The 22,141-nt window shown below is 44.7% G+C and overlaps 1 protein-coding gene across 1 annotated transcript in view; it reads right to left on the reverse strand.

The window, feature by feature from the left end:
• Positions 1-22,141, reverse strand: part of ryr2a (ryanodine receptor 2a (cardiac)) — a 662,889-nt gene that overhangs the window by 201,716 nt on the left and 439,032 nt on the right. The window contains exons 35-41 of the mRNA XM_080200677.1: positions 18,836-19,062; positions 17,260-18,061; positions 12,900-13,100; positions 11,374-11,479; positions 6,517-6,660; positions 3,120-3,393; positions 737-851 (exon numbers count right to left, since the gene is read on the reverse strand). Coding sequence (XP_080056803.1) covers positions 737-851; positions 3,120-3,393; positions 6,517-6,660; positions 11,374-11,479; positions 12,900-13,100; positions 17,260-18,061; positions 18,836-19,062 — 1,869 coding nt within the window. The remainder of the gene's footprint in view (positions 1-736; positions 852-3,119; positions 3,394-6,516; positions 6,661-11,373; positions 11,480-12,899; positions 13,101-17,259; positions 18,062-18,835; positions 19,063-22,141) is intronic.

A 22,141-nucleotide genomic window follows, 5' to 3' on the forward strand; every position in this document is an offset into this window, starting at 1 on the left:
GTTTATTTGGTAGCACGAGCTTTCAGAGCACTGCTCCTTTATCAGGTGAGTGACATTGGTTAATTGCTCTGAAAATTCATTCCCTCCCTCATCTGATGAAGGGGCAGCACCGCAAAAGCTCATGCTGCCAAATAAACCTATTAGATGTAACCCATCTTCTTACTAAGATGACAAGATATTGAGAGTTCACAACCAACTCTTTGGCATGGTTAGGTTTGAACTAAAACTCATTACAGAGATATCTGCAAGAAATATGGGATAGCTATAGGGAAGAATTAATCTTAAATTGAATTTTAACAAATCAATTCTCTCTTAAATTACTCACTGTGTCCAGGAATAAAATAACTGTAAAGAACTGAAATATTGTGCCATACACAAAACCATAGTATCTCTACAATGCGGAAGCAGGCCATTCAGCCCATTGAGTGTGCACCGATTCTTACTCAGATCCTATTCCCACATATTTATCCCACTAAACCCCCAGCCTACACATTTTGGGACATGAAGGGTCAATTTAGCATGGCCAATCCTCCTAACCTGCACACTTTTGTATTGGGAGGAAATTGGAGCACCTGGAGGGAACCCACGTAGACACAGGGAGAATGTGCAAACACCACATAGGCATTAACCCAAGGCTGGAATTGAACCCGGGTCTCTGGTGCTGTGAGGCAACAGTGCTAACCATTGTGCCACCGTGCTACCCATACTAATGATGTACAAAACCAGGCCACATTACCTTAGACTCTCCACCTCCGAGCACATTCACCATCACTTCCATCACTGTCTCGTGCATCCCCAGTGCCCTCATTAGATTCGGATGTTGGTAAAACACTTTGTTATTCATTATATCACTAGGTGAAAGGAGGAAATTTAAAAAAACTTAATAATTACAAATGTTTAGTGATGGGCATTGGTTAATTGCTCTGAAAATTCCATTGGCAAGGTTACATTATTAACTGATGATTTGGACCTTTCATTTTCATTCATTTTTTTAATTATTAAATTAAGATACGTTGATCTTCTGAACTTAAGTGAATAAAGTCAAGTTTGTAGGTTATTGGTGAATAGACTGAAATCAAAGCTGCGAATGAAACTGCAGCTTTAAACAGGTTCCAAAGAGAAGGAGAAAAGGAGGCCAATCCCAGGTCAGGTGAGGTGGGTTGCATCAGTGATGGCTAGCAGTACATGCCTCATTCTCATTTTCTCCCATTTTAACTCCGCACAATGGTGGGTTTCCCAATTCTTTTGCAATGATCTGGGGTTTCACGAGATCGAAATTAACCCTCCCTTGACCACCCCTACCCTTTGCCCCAAGCCCAGGCCCCAGAAGCTCAGCACGTTTGCGATTTAAATTTCCCGCGGTTATGGTTACTCCCCTGGAGACAGGCTGTCTCCAATGCCATTTGGGAAACCTCAGGCCCATGATCTTTCTTTCCTAATCCCGGTGAAATCCAGCTCCCACCTTCATTTCCCGAGCCTTTCCTTTGGGAAAGAGATCAAAACAATGCTCAGGGCCTCAGGTTGAGAAGACTTTGGGGTGCTTCCATCCACTTCCGAATCCAAAGTCTTTCAGAATCAGTTTTTGGAGGACAGTCTTTCTCGTTTGCAAAAGCTGTTTACTGAAGCAGTTATTTTTCAATTCCTTCATAGCTGTGAAACCTAATGGAGGTTATTTTTAATCTAATTTGCTGGGTGAAAGATCCATAGGATTGAGTAGGTCACTGGCCTTATACCCACCTAACATTGCACAATGTTAACTTCAATGGAGAGTAAGATTGGGTGGGTTGTAAAAGCAGAATTTTCCCATCAGTTCCCCAATGGTTGTATTTAGAACCATAGGCCAAAATTTTCCAGCCATTCACAGTGGTGGAATCTTCCAGTTCTGCCGGTGCTGCACTCGCGCTGTGGCTTTCCCAGCGGCAAGGGGTACATTCAAGGGGAAACTCCTTTGATAACAGTGAGACCAGAGATCCCGCCACCAGCCAATGGCAGGCCACCTCCACTGCCCTAAAACAACAGGTTGCGTAAAAATCCCACCCGTAGAAACTAGAAGAATAAGTAGGCCATTTAGCTCTTCGAGTTCAATTTGTTTATAATTGACAGCAAAGTTCTGTGGTAAATGGTGTCAAGTGTAAGTCTATTAAAAAAAAATAATCCATTGAAAATCCTCCAAAAGATAGGCCTTGAAATATACAGTGGGAAGCTGGGTAGACAAGTGTAGTCTGTTTGTCTCAAATTCGCTCCATTACATTTTGAAAACGTTTGATGGAATTTTCTCAGAAAAAATAGGTTCTTTCTCCCATTTTTTCAGAGGTAAGTAATGGTAATCTATGACACTCTGTGCAATACAGAGGACAAAATGTGATTTCCGCCAGTAGGGAGAGTGGAGTCTCAACACAGTCATGAGACCAGCTGTTGAGCTCTAGGGCGCCATTGCACAGATGCCCCGGTCTCCCAGAATGCCATGTACACTGGGAGATCTGTCACCTAACCCCACCCCCCACCTCATTACACCCACGGACATCACCTCCCCCGCCCTCCGCCCTCCCCACCGGCCCCATAATCACCATCCTGGCCAATTTCCCCATTTGTGACCCTCGTTGATCACCCCACCCCCAGTTGCTACCCCTCCCCACACCAAATCACCCAGCGAGACAACTGCATCCCCCTTCCCATCACCGCGAAGAAGATCCCCCCTCCCCCCATCTCAGCCCTGCCCCCATTCCTGGGCATGAGCCGTCAAGATCACGACAGGCGAGAAATCGGGCACGAACCTGATTTTTCACCTCTTGCCCTATCTTACCATCTTGCCACCCTGGTCCATTGGCATGGCGAGCAATAAGAGCCTGCCCATAAACTCACCAATATAAATGAGTTAAGATCTCCACCTTAAGTGTACTCAAGTGAGGAATTTCAAGCAAACATATTCATCTTTCATTTATTACCCAAATATATGATACATTTTAAAAACTGTTTTCAAGTTTGAAAAACGGTAAATTGAATTAGTCTCTACTATTAAAAAACGACTTGGCTAAGCATGAATGTAAATTGTCTACTACAGCTCACATATCAGCAGTCTGAAATCCCTCGAGCTACACAAAAGCAAAACTTTTACTCACCCCAGTCCACGGATCATCAGTTTTTCCTCTTCTTTACCCATTCTGACACTGAGAAGAGATCTGATCTGGCCCAGGGAAGCCAGTAAGTTTATTGTGTCCTCAACGGATACTCCATTGATTGTATAGGTCTTGGGTAAAGCACGAACAAGCTCGCCAATGCCATCGTACTGCCGATGTAATAGCACAAACATGGCCCGAACCAACTCTGGGTCTTCGATCACTGACTCCTGGGCCCACCGTACCATGGTCTCAGAGATCAACTGTTGCAAAGTGGCTAAGATAAAAATCAAAATCTGACAGTCATTTCAATGAATGAGTTTGAAATATTCTGACAGCATATTCAAAGTTCCATCATGTACTCATATTTAACACCGAGTACCAAGAAATGGTGAAGTAATATTGTTGGCCTCTTTTAAGGTCAAACCAAATAAACAAACTCGAGTTAAATCAGGGTAAGATTGTTGGCTGAAAGTCATGAGGCAAAATGCAAACTTTGTTGCCCATTTTGGTGTTTTGCTTAAAGGTCGGAATTTCAGCGGCACACCCGTCCCAATCCCAGGGGGGGGTCACTGCTTTTCCAGCACTGTACATGATTAATCAGATCTTATTGCACTCAATATCCCAAAAATTCATCCTGCTGATCTGACAATTTTTTACAGCAGGGTTTCTGATGAAAGATCTTAAACATTGACCTGAATTTTTCAGAAAGTGGAGGGGCCCGGCTCCCAGGGGACACACAGGCACACCTCCATCCCTCCCACCCCCCACTACACCGCTGACTCTAAGAGGCCTTCTGGTGTTTTACCCTCTAACAAGCATTGATTGGTAGCTGGGAGCAGGTCCAATCTTGGAGAGCTGACCGCCAATCAAATTGGCTAGCAGCTCCCTGGGCCCTCCAGACATAGTGCTGCAGTGGCAGGGAAGAGGGACAGCAGTGCCGTGCCTGGGGATTGGGGCATGGAGGACAGGTAAGCAGCTGGAGTCCTGAAGAGGAGGAAAGAGGGGTGGGGGTGGGGGGATCACGAAGGGGTCACAGAATCACAGAATCTTACAGTGCAGAGGGAGGCCATTTGGCCCATTGAATCTGCACCAACAACAATTCCACTCAGGCCCTGTCTCCATAACCCCAAGTATTTACCCAAGCTATTCTCCTTGACACTATGGGGCCATTTAGCACCTAACCCGCACATTTTTGGACTGTGGGAGGAAATCAGAGGAAACCCGTGGAGACACGGGGAGAGCACAGACAGTGATCCAAGGCCATCACTGACACGATGAAGCAGCAGTGCTAACCACTGTGCCACCGTGGTGTCCCAGTCAGTTAGGGTCCTGGGGGAGATCCAAAGGTTTACCGGTCTTTTAGTGTATGGCAATCACCATCAGATTGGGGCTTCTACTGTAGGACCTTGCTCTCCCCCCAACCCTCCAAATCCCACCACAATCTGTCCTTCACCCGCCAGCCTAAAACTTGAGGCTGAGCAGGAAAAGGTCTTTCAGCAGCTGTCAAGTCACCATTTAAAGCTTCTTTTTGGGGCAAGCGATGGCTTCCCCCCCCCAACAACACCCCAGAAGCCCTGCTTGCCCCATCATAAAATTGCTTCCAAGTTTGGGGAGGAGAGAGCAGAATCTGGAGGCAATGTCATCCATGCAATTTCACATTCACTATCCATCCACTGCACCCCGCCCCCATTCCCCATCCCCAAGCTGAAAACTTGTCAGGTTGGCACAAAAGTAAAAATCAGGCCATTAAGTCTGCTCCTCTTTCCACACGTGCTGCCTGACCTGCTGAACATTTCCAACATTTTCTGCTTTTAATTCAGATTCCCAGCATCTGCAGCATTCTGCTCTTGTAACAGATTTAACAGCATGTTGCCAATCGTCATTTGGTTGAACAGAACTTGGGTCATGCTGAAAAAAAGAGAAAGGTGGTCAAAGTTTTTCTACTTGCACTCATCACGATACTTCACAAGAAGACTAAATAGTAAAAGGAAAAAACTCGTTCCTGCTACAATTTAGTATTTTTATGTATTGTCCTGTTGAGTGCAAGATGAAAACTTCTGACAGCACGGCTCCATATTGTTCCAAACTTGGCCAGAAAAGAATAATTTCTGATGGTACAATAAGGAAGATCAAACCTTTCTGGAGACAATATTGACAAGGTACCGCAAGGTAGGTTGTTGCATAAAATTAAATCTCACGGGATCCAGGGTGAGATATCTAAATGGATACAAAATTGGCCTCTTGACAGAAGCCAGAGGGTGGTTGTAGAGAGTTGTTTTTCAAACTAGAGGCCTGTGACCAGTGGTGTGCCTCAGGGATCAGTGCTGGGCCCACTGTTATTTGTCATTTATATTAATGATTTGGATGAGAATATAGGGGGTATGGTTAGTAAGTTTGAGATGACACCAAGATTGGTGGCATGGTGAACAGTGAGGAAGGTTATCTCCAATTGCAGCGGGATCTTGATCAATTGGGCCAGTGAGCTGATGAATGGCAGATGGAGTTTAATTTAGACAAATGTGAGGTGATGCATTTTGGTAGATTGAACCAGGGCATTACTCATTAATGGTAGGGTACTGGGGAGAGTTACAGAACAAAGAGATCTAGGGATACATGTTCATAGCTCCTTGAAAGTGGAGTCACAGGTGGACAGAGTGGTGAAGAAGGTATTCGACATGCTTGGTTTCATTGGTCAAAACATTGAATACTGGAATTGGAACACTTTACTGAAGTTGTGCAAGACATTGGTAATGCCACACTTGGAATACTGTCTGCAATTCTGGTCACCCTATTATAGAAAGGATATTATTAAACTAGAAAGAGTGCCGAAAAGATTTATGAGAATGCTACCGTGACTTGATGGATTGAGTTTAAGGAGAGGCTGAATAGACTGGGACTTTTTCCCCTGGAGCGTAGGAGGCTGAGGGGTGACCTTATCGAATAATGAGGGGCATAGACAAGGTAGATAGTCAATATCTTTTCCCAAAGGTAGGGGAGTCTAAAACTAGAGGGCATAAGGTGAGCGTGGAAAGATACAAAAGAGTCCAGAGGGGCAATTTTTTCACACAGAGGGTGGTGAGTGTCTGGAACAAGCTGCCAGAGATAGTAGTAGAGGCAAGTACAATTTTATCTTTTAAAAAGCATTTAGATAGTTACAAGGGTACGATGGGTATAGAGGGATATGGGCCAAATGCAGGCAATTGGTATTAGCTTAGGGAGTTAAAACAAAAGGGTGGCATGGACAAGTTGGGCCGAAGGGCTTGTGTCCATGCTGTAAACCTCTGTGACTCTATATAAAAAGAGGAGTGATACATATAGTGTGCAGTAAAAGGGCAAGTCTACGTTCACTGAATCTAGAGGAAATCACTTCTAATATTTTTCAGAAACAAACACTAACTGGGTTTCTTTGTCTCCTGTTCCATTGGATTCTCTTTCTCCTTTTTCTTTAAATATGTCACTTTTTCCACTAGGTTCATAAGTCGACCCCTGATGGTGGAATCGCTGTCATCATTGTTTGCTTCTTCTTCTTCCAGCTCAATGCCTGAAACAAGAAATGTAATTGCTTTTTAGCGCCTGAAGTCTCATTCAAATTAACAGCACTTGGAAGCAGACCAGAGTAGAGGCATTCTTTTGTGAAGCTGCTTCCAATTTTTTAGGTGTCCAGATCACCAACAACCTGTCCTGGTCCTTCCACACAGACACTATAGTTAAGAAACCCCACCAACACCTCTACTTTGTCAGGAGGCTAAGGAAACCCAGTATGTCCACTATGACTCTCACCAATTTTTACTGATGTACCATAAAAAGCATCCTTTCCAGACGTATCATAGCTTGGTATGGCTCCCGCTCCGACCACGACTGCAAGAAATAACAAAGGATTGTGAACTTAGCCCAGTCCATTGCACAAACCAGCCTCGCCTCCATTGACTCCGTCTACACTTTCTGCTGCCTCAGAAAAGCAGCCAGCATAATCAAGGACCCCACACACCCGGGACATTCTCTCTTTTCCACCTTCTTCAATCAGGAAAAAGAAACAAAAGTCTGAGATTACGTAGCAACCAACTCAACAGCTTCTTTCCTGCTGCCATCAGATTTTGAATGGACCTACCTAATATTAAGCTGATTTTTCTCTATACCCTAGCTGTGACTGTAACACCATATTCTGCACTCTCTCCTTTTCTTCCCCTGTAGTCTACAAATGGTATGGTTTGTCTGTATAGCGCACAAGAAACAGTATTTTTCACTATATACTAATGAATGTGACAATAATAAATCAAATCAAAAATCAAACTTAAAAAAAAACAATTATCTCATTTTAAATTTGCTATTTGACTCTGAAGGAGGTTACACAACAGCAAAGGATAGTTTCCTCTCAAAGCAATCACCAATAAATTGCCTTCAACCTGTCAATAACCAGTGAGTAAAATTTTCTACTATAAAAGGATCCCTTCCGTTCACAAGATGTCAACTCATTCCAGATGTTTGATAAGTTTTTTCATCTCTTAAGTTCACCCATTGTAAGGTTTATTAATAAATCGATCATTTATAAAAATGTATTCATTGAAGAGATGTGAACATTGCTGGCTAGGCCAGCATCTATTGCCCTTTCCTAACTGCCCATGAGAAGGTCGGGGTGAACTGCCTTCATGAAGCACTGCAGTCTATATGGTGTAGATACACCCAGAGCGCTGTCAGGCAGGGGAGTTCCAGGATTTTGACTCAGCAACAGTGAAGGAATGGCAAATATATTTCTAAGTCAGGATGGTGAGTGGCTTGAAAGGAAACTTGCAGGCTGTCATTAATACTGACTCAAAGGCAAACTATCAACTTGTGTTCTTATGGGCTATGGGGAAATGGCAAGGTAAAGGAGCTGAGGACAGCATGGTGGTACAGTGGTTAGCACTGCTGCCTCACAGCACCAGGGACCGAAGTTCGATTCCCGGCTTGGGTCACTGTCTGTGTGGAGTCTGCACATTCTCCCCATGTCTGCGTGGGTTTCCTCCAGACACTCCAGTTTCCTCCCACACTCCAAAAACGTGCTGATTATGTGCTAAATTCTCCCTCAGTGTGCCGGAACGTGACGACTAGAGGATTTTCACAGTAGCTTCATTGCAATGTTCATGTCAGCCCACTTGTGATACCAATAAAACAAACGAATAAAATAAAAGATCAGCCGTGATCATATTGGATGGCAGGGCAGGTTTGAAAGGCCTGATGGTCACTCCTGCTTCTATTTCTTGTGTTCTTGGAGGTTGCTCTTCATGTCCTATGCTTGGTGTTAATCAGGCTTATAATTGTGGTCAACAGCTTTACTGTCCCATTAACACCACAAGGTAGCTGGCTCCATTTTAACAGTGAACTTCTGGCTGTCCAAAGAACTCACCCATTTAACGCAATGGGCTCCTTTGCATGGAAAGCTCCCTTTACACTCGAACGTGGAACCTGTCCTCAGTTGCCACTTCAGATAAGAAAAGGTCAAAGATTGGTCAAGTTCCTTTGAGTACATTCCAGCTTTTCAGTATCAGTCCAGAATTGTTTAGCTCAGGGTCAGCAAGTGGCACAGAAACTAAGGGCTGGGATTAATGGCGCACCGTGGCCCTCGTGCCACATCCAAATACTCAGGGTGGGGAGGGGAGCTCACCCACAATCTTCAGGACTGCCCCGTAGGTATTTATCACTGGGAACAGGGTTAATGAAGAGGGGATTTCTGCCCTTGAGTTAAGAGGAAGATTAGAGCATTAGAGAGCTGCCAGCCAATCGGATGCAGAGCCACAGACATCACTGGGATGATAGGATGTCCACCGTGCAGAGAAGCTTAGGCAATGGTCCGACATCTTTTAAGGGTCAAGTTGGCAAAAGGATGAGGGGGAGTTGGGGCCTGGCTTGAGAAGCTAGGGAGAGAGGCTTACAGAGAGGGGATGATCTTGGAGGGACGGTGTGATGCCTCTGATGAGGGTGGCAGACTCACAAAGGGTCCCTCCCTTTCTTTAACCATCCAGTTAAAGCCGCCATGCTTTCAGACCTCGCTATGGGTGTTCATTGGTAATTTAAGGGCCTGGAGCATAGGTTGCCAGTACTATCACCAGAATTTTACCAGGGCCCATTGCCTTTGCAGTATCCAGTGCCTCCTACCATTTCTTGATATCACATGGAGTGAATCAAATTGGCTGGAGACTGGCATCTGAGACGCTGGGGGCCACTGGAAGAGGCTGAGATGGATCATCCACTCAGCACTTCTGGCTGAAAATTGCTGCAAATGCTTCAGCCTTATCTTTTGCATTGATGTGCTGGGCTCCTCCATCACTGAGAATGGGGATAGTTGTGGAGCCTCCTCTTCCACCGAGTTGTTAAATTGTCCACTACCATTTACGACAGGATATGGTAGGACTGCAGAGCTTAGATCTGCTCCTTTGATCACTTAGCTCTGTCTATCACCTGCTGTTTGTGACGTTTGATAGCTTCACCGGGTTAGCATCTCATTTTTAGGTATGCCTGGTGCTGCTCCTGCACTCTCCACTGAACCTCACTCTGACTCAGACTCGCTCTGGAATTCTGCAACATTAACTCAACTCCCGACTCCCCAGAACCTGTCCTGTCCACCATCTACAAAGCACAAGTCAGGGGTGTGATGGAATACTCTCCACTGGCCTGAATGAATGTCTGACAATATCCAGGCTTGGGCTGACAAATGGCAAGTAAAATTCACGCCACACAAATGCCAGGCAAAGACCATCACCAATAGAAGACACTCTAACCATCAGCCCTTGACATTCAATGATGTTACCATCACCGAATTCTCCACTGTCAATATCCTCAGGGTTATCATTGACCAGAAACTCAACTGGACTCACCACATTAACATGGTGGCTACAAGAGCAGGTCAGAGGCTAGGTATATAAGAACATAAGAAATAGGAGCAGGAATAGGCCATCTAGCCCTTCGAGTCTGCTCCACCATTTAATAAGATCATGGCTGATCTGAAGTGGATCAGTTCCACTTTCCCACTTTCTCCCCATAACCCTTAATTCCCCTGTCTATCAAAAACCTATCTACCCGTGACTTAAATATATTTAGCGAGGTAGCCTCCACCACTTCAATGAGCAGAGAATTCCAGAGATTCACCATCCTTTGAGTGAAGAAGTTCCTCCTCAACTCTGATCTAAACTGCCCACCCCCCCCTTATCTTGAGGCTGTGTCCTCTAGTCCTGCTATCCTTTCTAAGCAGGAAGGATCTCTCTACCTCTACCCTATCCATCCCCTTCATTATACTGCGGCAAGTAACTCATCTCCTGACTCCCCAAAGCCTATTCACAATCTACAAAACACAAGTCAGGAGTGCGATGGAATACTGTCCATTGGCCAACAACACTCAAGAAGCCTAGCCCCATCCAAGACCAAGCACCAGCTTAACTGACACTTCATCTACTATAATAGACATTCATACCGTCCACCACTGACACAGAGTGACAGCAATGTGAAAGCATGGAAACACCACCATCTGCAAGTTCCTCTCCAAGCCACACTTCATCCTGACCTGGAACTATATCACTGTTTTGGGGTTAAACTCCTGGAACTCCATCCTTAATGGCACTGTGGATGCGCCTACACCACATGGATTGCAGTGGTTCAAGCAGGAGGTTCACCACTTCCTTCTCAGGACAATGTGCTGGCTGAGCCAGCAATGCCCACATCCCATGAAAGAATATATTTTAAAAAAGGTAAAAGAGATGTGCGGGTTAGGTTGATTGGTCAAGGTAAATTGCCTCTTAGTGTCAGGAGGATTATCAGGGTAAATACATGGAGTTGCAGGGATGGGATTTGGGTGGAATTGTTGTTGGTGCAGGCTGAATGGGTCAAATGGCCTCCTCCTGCACTGTAGAGATTCAATGACACTATGAGTGGGAGCCTCAGGATAATGGTGCATTAAAATCTAAAAGAAAAATGTCCGTTGCAGGGGGTGGGGTGGTGGAGGTTTAAAACAAAGCTGGAGGACTATATTTCGCATCCCCCCGCGCCCTCCCCGCCACCCCGCCTGGTCTGTTGTCAATTGACCTCAGAACACTGGCCTTAATTTGTCTCCTAATTGCCCGAATAGGCCATCCATACTCCAATCTGCCTCTACCGAAATGGGCCGGATGCAGGAACATGCCGATAAACCGGCACGCCGCTTTCCGACGCCAATTTTCCAGTCCTCCCCGCCTCCGATCCTGCCTCCAACGCAGTACAAAAATTCCACCCATTATATCAAACTGACCACAATGCGCCATGAGGTCTTCGTGGAAATCCAACAGTTCTTCACGTACTTGTAAAGGGCACGGACAATCACGCCTGTCATTTTTGAAACTCAGCAACATGTTAATCTGAAAATAGAACAAATTCATTAATCTTATAACTAAACTGCCATATTATTGGGATATAGACACTGGTCACAAGCTCACTGTATATATACAGAGACACAACTTTCAAAAATGCCATCATTAGATTTGTGCCTGCATTTTTTTTCCCTATTGGAAACAATCTCGGGACCTATTTGTGTTGGACGTATGCAGAAATCTTCAAGATTTTCTGCTGGTTAGTTGTAAGTGTTACATTTCACACTCAAATCATCTTGTTATCCCTCCTCCAATTGCTATTCTTGGAATAGGCTGTCAGTTTGGACTTCAACATTTTCTTGGAAGCTGCAGATATGCATTTCACACATTTATAGGCAATAAAATCTTGAAGGCTGCACAGTATATGAGAAAAACCTTTAAGGTTGGTCTTTACAGGCTTCCTCTAATGAACGTAGGCGGCATGGTGGCACAATGGTTAGCACTACTGTTTCACAGCGCCAGGGACCCAGGTTCGATTCCTGGCTTGGGTCACTGTCTGTGTGGAGTCTGCATAGGTTCCCTCCAGATGCTCCAGTTTCCTCCCAGAAAGCGGTGCTGGTTCAGTGCATAAGCTGTGCTAAATTCTCCCTCAATGTACCTGAACAGGTGCCAGAGTGTGGCAGCCAGAGGATTTTCACAGTAACTTCACTGCAGTGTTAATATAAGTCAACAAAGACACTAATTAAAAAAAACTTTAAAACATCCAGTAAAAACCAATCTATACCTGTCCCTCACCTTCAAAGGGAGAATTTTCCATGGACCATGCAAAGGTCCACTGACCTCTGGCAGGATTTTCCGGTTTTGGGGCGGGCGTGGCTGGAAAATCCCGCCTATGAATTTTCCCTGTTCCTGGTAGATCATGAGATGAGCGTGCATTGTGTTAGTCGTCATGCAGTCAGTAGCATAATGTATGTACATCCCATGCCTTGACTTTCAATGACATACTCCAGAAGGGAAGCAACTTTATTAAGTTATTGCTCGTAGACTGTTCAGAAACAGGAAGAAAAACTGGACGAGGTTCATAATCCCGCCTGAGGCTAGTGGGGAATTCCATTCTGCAAACCGCACCCCACCTGATTCCGGGGCAGACATGGCGTAAAATTCCAGCTCATGTTTCGAAAGTTCAAAATTGCACACGTACAGATGAGGACGATTATGGACTTTAAATATCATCAAGAGGTTCAATGGAATTCCTTCAAGACATCAAAATGGAAGGGACTCATAAAAGATGCAGGGCGGGATTGTCCAGCCACACTCACTCCAAGGCCAGAAAATCCCATCTGAGGTCTTCAGACCCATGCGCATGGTCCACGTTCAGCCCGCAACGATTCCCGCGCTGAGCCCGCGGGGAAAATACCATCCGACATGTACAAAGATAGTAACTATCCACTGCATCTGCTTCTCTTACCTGCTCCTGCGGAGGTGATCGGAACTCTTTTGTTTTCTTGGCCGTCAATGCAGCGGACATGTTTAGTGCCTGCATCACTTCGTTATAGCGGAACCGTTGATTGTCCTGAAGTTTTAACACAAAGTCATCTGAAAAGGCGACAATGGCTTCAATCCGATGACGGAGCTGACAGTCGCACAAATACTGCAAAAGGTGGCACATCTGGGAGGCAATGGAGACAGAATATCAGCATGTTTCATGTGTTAACATTACCTGCAGCCCTCTCCATTAGACGGTGAAAACTATGTAAAGATTAGTGAAATATTTTGAACTTTATATTACTCCTTTCATATGATTGCCTTACAATGATTTCATCGTATTTGAAAGAAAAAATGTTCCTAAAGGGTTTTCTTATTGCGGATTATTGAAAAAAATGCCCTTTAGGAAATATATTTAGTTGTGCTCATTTTAAATCATTAGCAAGTATCAAAAAAAGATTGAGACTCAATTCAAGATTTCTCAAGTAAATTGATGTTCGTTCTATGTTGGTAGTTCCTAGTGGCAATTCAGAGAATAAACAGTCCATATCTTAAAATTTCCATCTACTGTCCATTGACTTCTTGTAAGAGCAGCACGATGGCACAGTGGTTAGCACTGTGATAGCACGGGTTCGATTCCTGGCTTGGGTCACTGTCCATGTGAAGTTTGCACATTCACCCCATGTCTGTGTGGGCTTTCTCCATATGCTCCAGTTTCCTCCCACGGTTCAAGGGTGTGCAGGTTAGGTGGATTGGCCGTGCTAAATTGACCCTAGTGTCAAGGAGATTAGCAAGGTAAATATGTGGGGTTACGGGAATAGGGCCTGGGTGGGATTGTGTCGGTGCAAACTTGATGGGTCGAATGGCCTCCTTCTGCACTGTAGGGATTCTATGAAAAGTTATCTTTCCGATTTTCTCACACGCCGTTTTTCTAGATCTCCACATGTACCATGTAGCGAGTGGAGACAAAAGTCGTGTGACCTTTTGCCATGACTTTCGGAATGTCACTGTTACCTGGGCTCCATCATCACCCGTTCCTCTACAATAATATTGCAGCTGAGATAGGGAACTCACCACAGGGAGTTGATCTGAGAGGTACAGAATTTCGGCTGTAATATTTAGCAAACCCAATGAAGGAAAATCATGACAGATTCTCACGCGAGAGAGAAATCTTAAAGGTCATTAAATACATCTTCATTCTCAATAATAACAAACACTACAAGAAAGAATGGGGAAAATGTGCTGATTTTACTTTTTAACAAGTTTTATTGTATGATTAAAAGATTTCATAATAAAAAGTCAACCCATTTTAATTTTAAAAAGGTAATTTCTGGTCTGGGCCTCCTTGTTAAGTATTTGAGAATAGACAGGAGATGCCTGGAAACTTTAAAATGTAATTAACTCAGAAGGAGTGAACCATTAATCCACATTGGTTCCATCCTTGACAGCTGAAGCAGTGAGTCTTCGGGAATGGTTTGTTGGTCCGTGGCTACTTACAGATTTGGCCACTACAGTGTGCATTCTGGAGGTTGCGAGGCCTCACAACATCCAATGGTGTCAAACGCTGAACTCATCGCCATGGCATCATAGGATCCAATCCAATGATTATGTCAAATAAAGTACATCAACTTTGTATCAATCAGTACCTACCCAAATCAAAATTTCAGACCTATTCAGTTCATAGAATCCCTACAGGGCAGAAGAGGGCCATTTTAATTCTTAAAAAGATCATTTCCAGTCTGGGCCTCATTAAGTTGTTGAGAACTGACGCCTGGAAACTTTAAAATGTAATTTATTCAGAAACCATGAACAATTAGCCCCAATTCACGTTAGTTCCATTCTTGTTATTGTATTTGTAACCGAACAGCAGTGCACAGAACAATTCAGTTTCATTTGTGTTTAAAAGGAGATGTATTTTGCACAGGAGGTGGTGAAGTTGTGGAATGCACTGCCATGTGTAAATGACTGAAGTAAAATCCACGTCAACCCTTAAAAACACGCTAGTGACTAAAGAAAAGAATGCAGGGGAGAGGCTGTAGTGCATTTAGAGTCTCCTTTGTGATTCTCCCCATCCTGCATCCAGGCCCATTGACCCTGCATTGACCACAATCCCACCCAGGCCCCATCTCCATAACCCCACGTGTTTACCCTGCTAATTCCCCTGACACTAATGGGCAATTTACTGTGGCCAATCCACCAAATCCGCACGTCACTGGAGTGTGGGAGGGAACCACAGCACCGGGAGGAAACCCATGCAGACACGGGGAGAACATGCAAACTCCACACAGACAGCGATCCAAGGTCGGAATTGAACCTGGGTCCCTGGCGCTGTGAGGCAGCATTGCTAACCATTGTGCCACCAAGCTGCCCCGATGTGTTATGATAATCTACATAATTAAAATAAAATTCCCAGATCATGTACTGCCCAATTTACAGCAAGCTGATGGATCCATGAAAACATGGCTTGGGAACTTTAGTGCATTAACAATCAAGCAGTTGTCAATTCTGTAATCCCACACAGTAGCTGTCTGCTGGCGTCCTGCAGCCTCTTTCCAATCCAGGTGGAGTGTTTCTTTCCTATTCCCAAGCAGCAGGCTGCTGTTTGTGGTCTCTCAGTTCACCTTCCATAGGCAAAGTCTCCCTAGTCTTGCCAACGTTCAGACTGAAGCAATGATGCACATTCTCCTTGGACATTGTTGCCACCTACTGCCACGCCCAGTTGCTCAGAGATCAGGGCACTCTTTTTAGATGGTACCCCAATCTCAAAATTAAGTTGAAGGTGCCCTTCCACCACCCCCCTCCCAATGAACTTCATTGCCCCCCCCTCCCCATGGACATAGCGAACACCCCCAACTCTTGAGCCCAGAGAGGTAATGTTCCCACGCCTGTCACTCAATCTCCAGGTCACCCTCTCTCCACACAACACCACACAGGCATGAGGGTATCCCCCTATCCCCTATTCATCTTCACCAGCATCAGATTATCGGGGCATTACCAGGTTGGCACTGCCAGGTTGGCCCTGCCATCAGGTCAGGGCATTGCACCCAATCATTTCCCCAACCACTAGATGGTTCTAATGGCCTCCCAACCTCCTCCCCCCCATGCCACCTTCCCATCCTCCCAGCAATACGAACCAGATTACATCAGGATGCAGGGTGAGGAGAATCACAAAAGGTGGTTAAGTGCATTATGGCCCCTCCCCTGCATTCTTTTCTTTAGCCACCTTGCCTATTCTTAACTGTTCATTAAGAAGTCTCACAACACCAGTCAAAGTCCAACAGGTTTATTTGGAATCACGAGCTTTCGGAACGCTATTCCTTCATCAGGTGAGTCCATTCCGAAAGCTCGTGATTCCAAATAAACTTGTTGGACTTTAACCTGGTGTTGTGTGACTTCTTACTGTGCCCACCCCAGTCCAACACTGGCATCTCCACATATTCTTAAATGTTGACATGGACTTCAGTCATTTACACATGGCAGTGCATTCCACAACTTCACCATCTCCTGTGCAAGATATATCTCCTTTTAAACACAAATAAAACTGAATTGTTCTGTGTACTTCTGTTCAGTTACAAATACAATAACAAATTTGTATTAGTTTTCTCTGTCTGTTATTTTAACAAATGTGCTATCAAGTTTGAAATAATTAGGTTAAGAAGGACAATGTGAAAATGGCAGGTAAACGAACATAGAAGCCTTGGTTGTCAATACTCAACAGAACAGTTTCAAACCTGGAGCTTTCTAAAGATCAGTGGAAACTACCGCGCAAGAAATGGATTTGCAAGACCGTGTAATTACTTATATTTTCAAAGATTCTTCTGCACATAATTGCACACATAAAATGGCCAGTCAAGTGGTGGTTGTCCCAAAACTCTAAAGTAACATACAAAATAACAAAGAATTGAAACATATTAGCACTGAAGTTTCTCAGTGGCACAGTGGTTAGCACTGCCGTCTCACAGCACCAGGGACCAGGGTTTGATTCCCAGCTTGGGTCACTGTTTGCACGGAGTCTGCACATTCTCCCCATGTCTGCGTGAGTTTCCTCCAGGTGCTCCCGTTTCCTTCCACAGTCCGAAAGACGTGCAGGTTAGGTGCATTAAGCCATGCTAAATTCTCCGTCAGTGTACCCGAACAGGCACTGCAGTATGGTGACGAGGGGATTTTCACAGTAACTGCATTGCAGTGTTAATGTAAGGCTACTTGTGACACTAGTAAATAAAGAAAAACTTCAACTTTACAGTTTTTCTACTGTCTTGAATAGTGACACATACTTATTCAGACTTCACCTACAATAAGCGTGAACACGTTAACACTCAGTTAAGATTTTCTTTAAGGGCTACCTGAAGTTTAACTGGCTCAGGAAGTTTCATCTGCAGTAGGCCTTCTTTGGGAACTTGGTCACTTTTGAATTCCTCCTCGCTTCCTTCTGCTTTTTGATCGCTTTTGCTAACATCCTTCTCATTCGGTGTATTTTCCTCGGTGGTCTGCGTGCCTTCAGAAAACACGCTGGCCTCGATGAGCTGCAAGATATGCTTCAAGTCTTCGCTGCAGAAGATGCCCATGATCAGGAGTGTGTAGAAGAGTTTGATCAGGGGCACGAACAGAAACTCGGTGCTGCCGCCAACCGGGTCCCGGACATGGAGGCGGCCTTCCTGCACGGCTTCCGTCAGCATCTCGATGGTTTTGGCCTTGAGGATGTCCAGCGGAAATTCCGGGCTGTACTGGAAAGATTCCCCCGTCACCGTGACAAAACTGGCCGAGGAAAACTGCATTCTAGGCCTGAGGGAGGTGCTGAGGCCTACTCCGGGGACGGCGTGGTTCTGGTTGTCATCTGGGAACAAGGTAATGCTCTTGGTCTCATCTGTCATCGGAACGATGAATTCATTGTTCATCATCAGCCTGGCAGTGGCGTAGGTGCTAAGGTAAGTGTCAATGAGTAGGTCGTAGTAACCAGTTCGCAGCAAGCCAGGTACATATTTGTTTTCTATTGCGTACAGCAACTGAGACTCATCCACGTGGCTGCACAGGGCATGGGCCACCCGGTTATTGCCCAGAGCACAAACTGCGGAATACAAACGCAAGGTATGGTAGTGAAACCTCAGCAGGTCCTCATGCTCTGTGAGTTCCAAGATATCCAAAGCCCTACATATCATAAAGAATTAAAGGAAAGGTTAATGTTTACAGCAAGCAAACCTCTTGTCCATTTAAACCAAAAATTGACAGCACTGCAGCCTGCTAAGAAGGCTGGATCTTAGGTAAAATAACAAGTCTGAGATTTGGCCTTCCCAGTATCCCAGGCAGAGCAAAGCCACACTCCAAATGTGAGTGCGGAACAATAAATTGATGCTAAGGACATCACTAACCACCAGTTACCAGAATTATATTAAAAATTACAACACAGTTATTCAGTCTGACCAGCTCATGTTGGTGTTAATCCTCTCCATAAACTCTCACTCTAATTTTTGGGCGTACCTTGTTCCCTAATACTTCTGTGCTTCCTTTTCCTTCAGCTTCCAGTCGAATCTATTGGATCAGCTATGATCGTGATGAATGGCGGAGTAGGCTCGGAGGGCCGAATGGCCTCCTCCTGCTCCTACCTTCTATGTTTCTATCCTTAAATGTTGAAATAGTGTTAACAGTCAGCCTACGAGAGTAGACAGCAGTAGTCTGTAAGATTGACGCTGATATATTCTGCTTACTCCTTTTGTACTCTCTCGTGGAGGTGCTCTGGAGAGTTTGCCAGTTAAGCTTACCAAAGCACAAATGGCTCATTAAGTGGATTGTGCGATTGAAACTCGAGAAGCGAGAATAAAAACATCTCTGCCAGGCATGTGCTGCTGCGTTTGACCAGAATGAGATTTTGCAGTTGTTAATTGCTCACAGAGTACTGCCTTAGCGAGGCTTTTGAACACTAACCTGTTCTCCTCAGGAATATGTAAAGACATGAATCTTAAAGGTTCTGTACATTGCACCTGCCATCCGTGGCGGTCACTAACGCGGCTGACGTCCACCTTTAAGAACTCATTGGGCACCCTGCTCCACAGCACAGGGGTCAGGTGCTGCACGTGAAGCCGAGGAGGACACTGCGGGGTCGGATTCCTGCGCTCACTTTTAAACAACCCAGCCGACAGGGGCATTACATTCTGGAAAAGAAATGAAAAAGATGCGGTGGGGCCTTGAAAACGATCACAATATCAATCCTTTCTTAACGATACGGTAGCAAAATCCCCAGTACAGTTACAACGCCTTTCAGTTGACATAATAAAACTCCTATTGAGGGCAGTTTTATCTGCCAAAGTGTAGTTGTAAGAGCTGATCTTAAGCAAATATCAAAATCTGTGTGTGGACAAAATTGCTTTTGAAGGGAAAGATTAAAAGAATAACTGATTGTCGACACTCAGGTCCCTTCCTCCATATTTTTCCCAACATTTACACAGACTTGGGCTTGGGCAGAAATCCTACCACCCTCACCCGTCGCAGCTTGGTGCGGGTGAGTTTCCATTGACCACTGACCTCGGGCAGGGTTTTACAATCTCGGCCTAGCAAGGCCATAAAATCCCGCCCTTGATCTCTCTTTTTGCCTCTTTATGATCAAAAAGCTGATTATTCCCTTTTCCACCTTCTTCTGTTGGGAATTTGTCTGTGATAACGTACCAACCGACTCAAGAAGAGTTTCTTACTGCTGCCATCAGACTTTTGAATGGACCCACCTCGCACTAAGTTGATCTTTCTCTGCACCCTAGCTATGTCTGTAACATTACATTCTGCACACTCTCCTTCTCCCTTAAGTACTCTACGAATGGTGTGTTTTGTCTGTATAGCGCACAAGAAACAATATTTTTCACTGCATCCCGATGCATGTGGGCAGCACAGCGGCACAGTGGTTAGCACTGATGCCTCACAGAGCCAGGGACTCAGGTTTGATTCCCGGCTTGGGTCACTGTCTGTGCGGAGTCTGCATTTTCTCCCCGTGTCTGCGTGGGTTTACTCCAGGTACTCCAGTTTCCTCCCACAGTCTGAAAGACATGCTGGTTAGGTGCATTGGCCCTCAGTGTACCCAAACAGGCACCGGACTGTGGCGACCAGGGGATTTTCACAGTAACTTCATTGCAGTGTTAATGTAAGCCTACTTGTGACACTAATAAATAAACTTAAAACATGTAACAATAATAAATCAAATCACAATCAAGTGGAAAGCTGTGGTGGGCAGCTCAGGAACAGCCACACAAGTGCTGAGGGTCATAAACAAGAAGGCAAAGAAATAACAATACTTAGTCCTGATTTTTAACTGCAACTTTTACAGATACAACAAGTAAGTGTGAACACCATAATCCAGCATAACCCACTAGATGGTGCTAAAATCAACAAAGATACGTGACTCCTTCCAGATAATTCTATCATTCAAAATTTTAATGTGAAGCGATGAACAATAAATTAGGACTCTGTCTTCATGCATTCTGTGGCTATACTAGCGTTGGACTGGGGTGGACACAGTAAGAAGTCATCACAACACCAGCTTAAAGCTCAACAGGTTTATTTGGAATCAAATTCTTTTTCAAAATCAAAAATTATTTTATGGAGGTTCGAGTGATTCCAGATAAACCTGTTGGACTTTAACCTGGTATTGTGAGACTTCTTATTTCACGCATTATGTCAAAGAAGTTTACACTGACTCCAGATTCAAAATATATATGTCAGTTTAACACAAATGAAATACGTCTCCATCCTTTCATTGAGCATGAAAAACTTTGAAAGAGGATTGGTAATGACTTCAATCAGGCCGGTGAAATTGACTCATTGGAGTATGAGCTCCTTGATTAAGGATCCAATTGATGGGCCAATCAGGGAGTCTTTGCCTTGCATTTACCCAGGAGTGCCAGTTCCTCTGACACCCCGGGAAGCAGACTGCTAACTCCTAGCACTCTGTGTACTGGTGTTTGAGTTTGTAAATAAAGGGATTTTGGTGAAGGGATTTCTGCTTCCAAAGGCTTATTACAGGATTGTGAAACCCATAAGATATTCTCATTATAAGAATATCCACTTTGAAGTAAATTAAAAGGCCAAGTCGCTGGCACACTGGAAATATTGGGAAAATATATTCCTACAGGAAAAAAGAATTGATTATTAGGAACTCCAGGATGCTGCCTTTTGACAGAAGCAATCTGGCAAGTGACTTTTATTTGTCATCTGACATGATATAACCCTCTGGGGGAGGGTTAAAAATTATTTTATGGAGGTTAGAGTAACAGGGGAATTCTAATGTGATGTTAGAATTTGTATCAGAAACCTAAACATTTTTACTTTCATGCACCCCCTAATCTGTACTAATTATCACGGCTATTCCTAATTTGTCCCTCTCAGACACTATTTTAAAATATATCCACCCTAAAATGACAATGGCCGTTGATTAGAATTCTGAATCATAGAATTCCTGCAGTGCGGATGGAGGCCATTCAGCCCATCGAGTCTGCACCGACCACAATCCCACCCAGGCCCTTTCCCCATAACCCCACATATTGACCCTGCTAATCCCCCTGAATTTAGCACGACCAATCAACCTAACCCGCACATCTTTGGACTGTGGGAGGAAACCGGAGCACCTGGAAGAAACACACGCAGACACGGGGAGAACATACAAACTCCACACAGACAGTGACCCGAGACTGGAATTGAAGCTGGGTCCCTGGCGCTGTGAGGCAGCAGTGCTAATCACTGTGCCGTCCCATTGCTGATATGAATGATAAAAGCTCTTTTCTCCAATTAAAATGTTGTAAGTTCTTAGCTCTTTACTGGACTTTCTGCTCAGAGGTGAGCAGTGGCGCTCGCTTCCAACCTCAAAGAAAGTGACACACAAAGACTTAACAGTCCCTGCGGTTGGGGTTTCCTCTTTCTTGCTGGCATGGGCAGCACAGTGGTTAGCACTGCTGCCTCACAGTGCCAGGGACCCAGGTTCGATTCCTGGCTTGGGTCACTGCCTTGGCGGAGTCTGCACATTCTCCCCGTGTCTGCCTGGGTTTCCACTGAGTGCTCCAGTTTCCTTCCACAGTCCGAAAGAAGGAACTGTGGCCGTGCTAAATTCTCCCTCAGTGTACCCAAACAGATGGCAGAGTGTGGTAATTCGGGGATTTTCACAGTAACTTCATTGCAGTGTTAATGTAAGCCTACTTGAGGCACTAATAAATAAACTTAAACTTAGTTTAAATCCAGTGCCAATTGAAGGGG

The sequence above is a fragment of the Carcharhinus amblyrhynchos genome, chromosome 12 (genome assembly GCF_965287045.1).
Source record: "Carcharhinus amblyrhynchos chromosome 12, sCarAmb.v2.hapA, whole genome shotgun sequence".
NCBI lineage: Eukaryota > Metazoa > Chordata > Chondrichthyes > Carcharhiniformes > Carcharhinidae > Carcharhinus > Carcharhinus amblyrhynchos.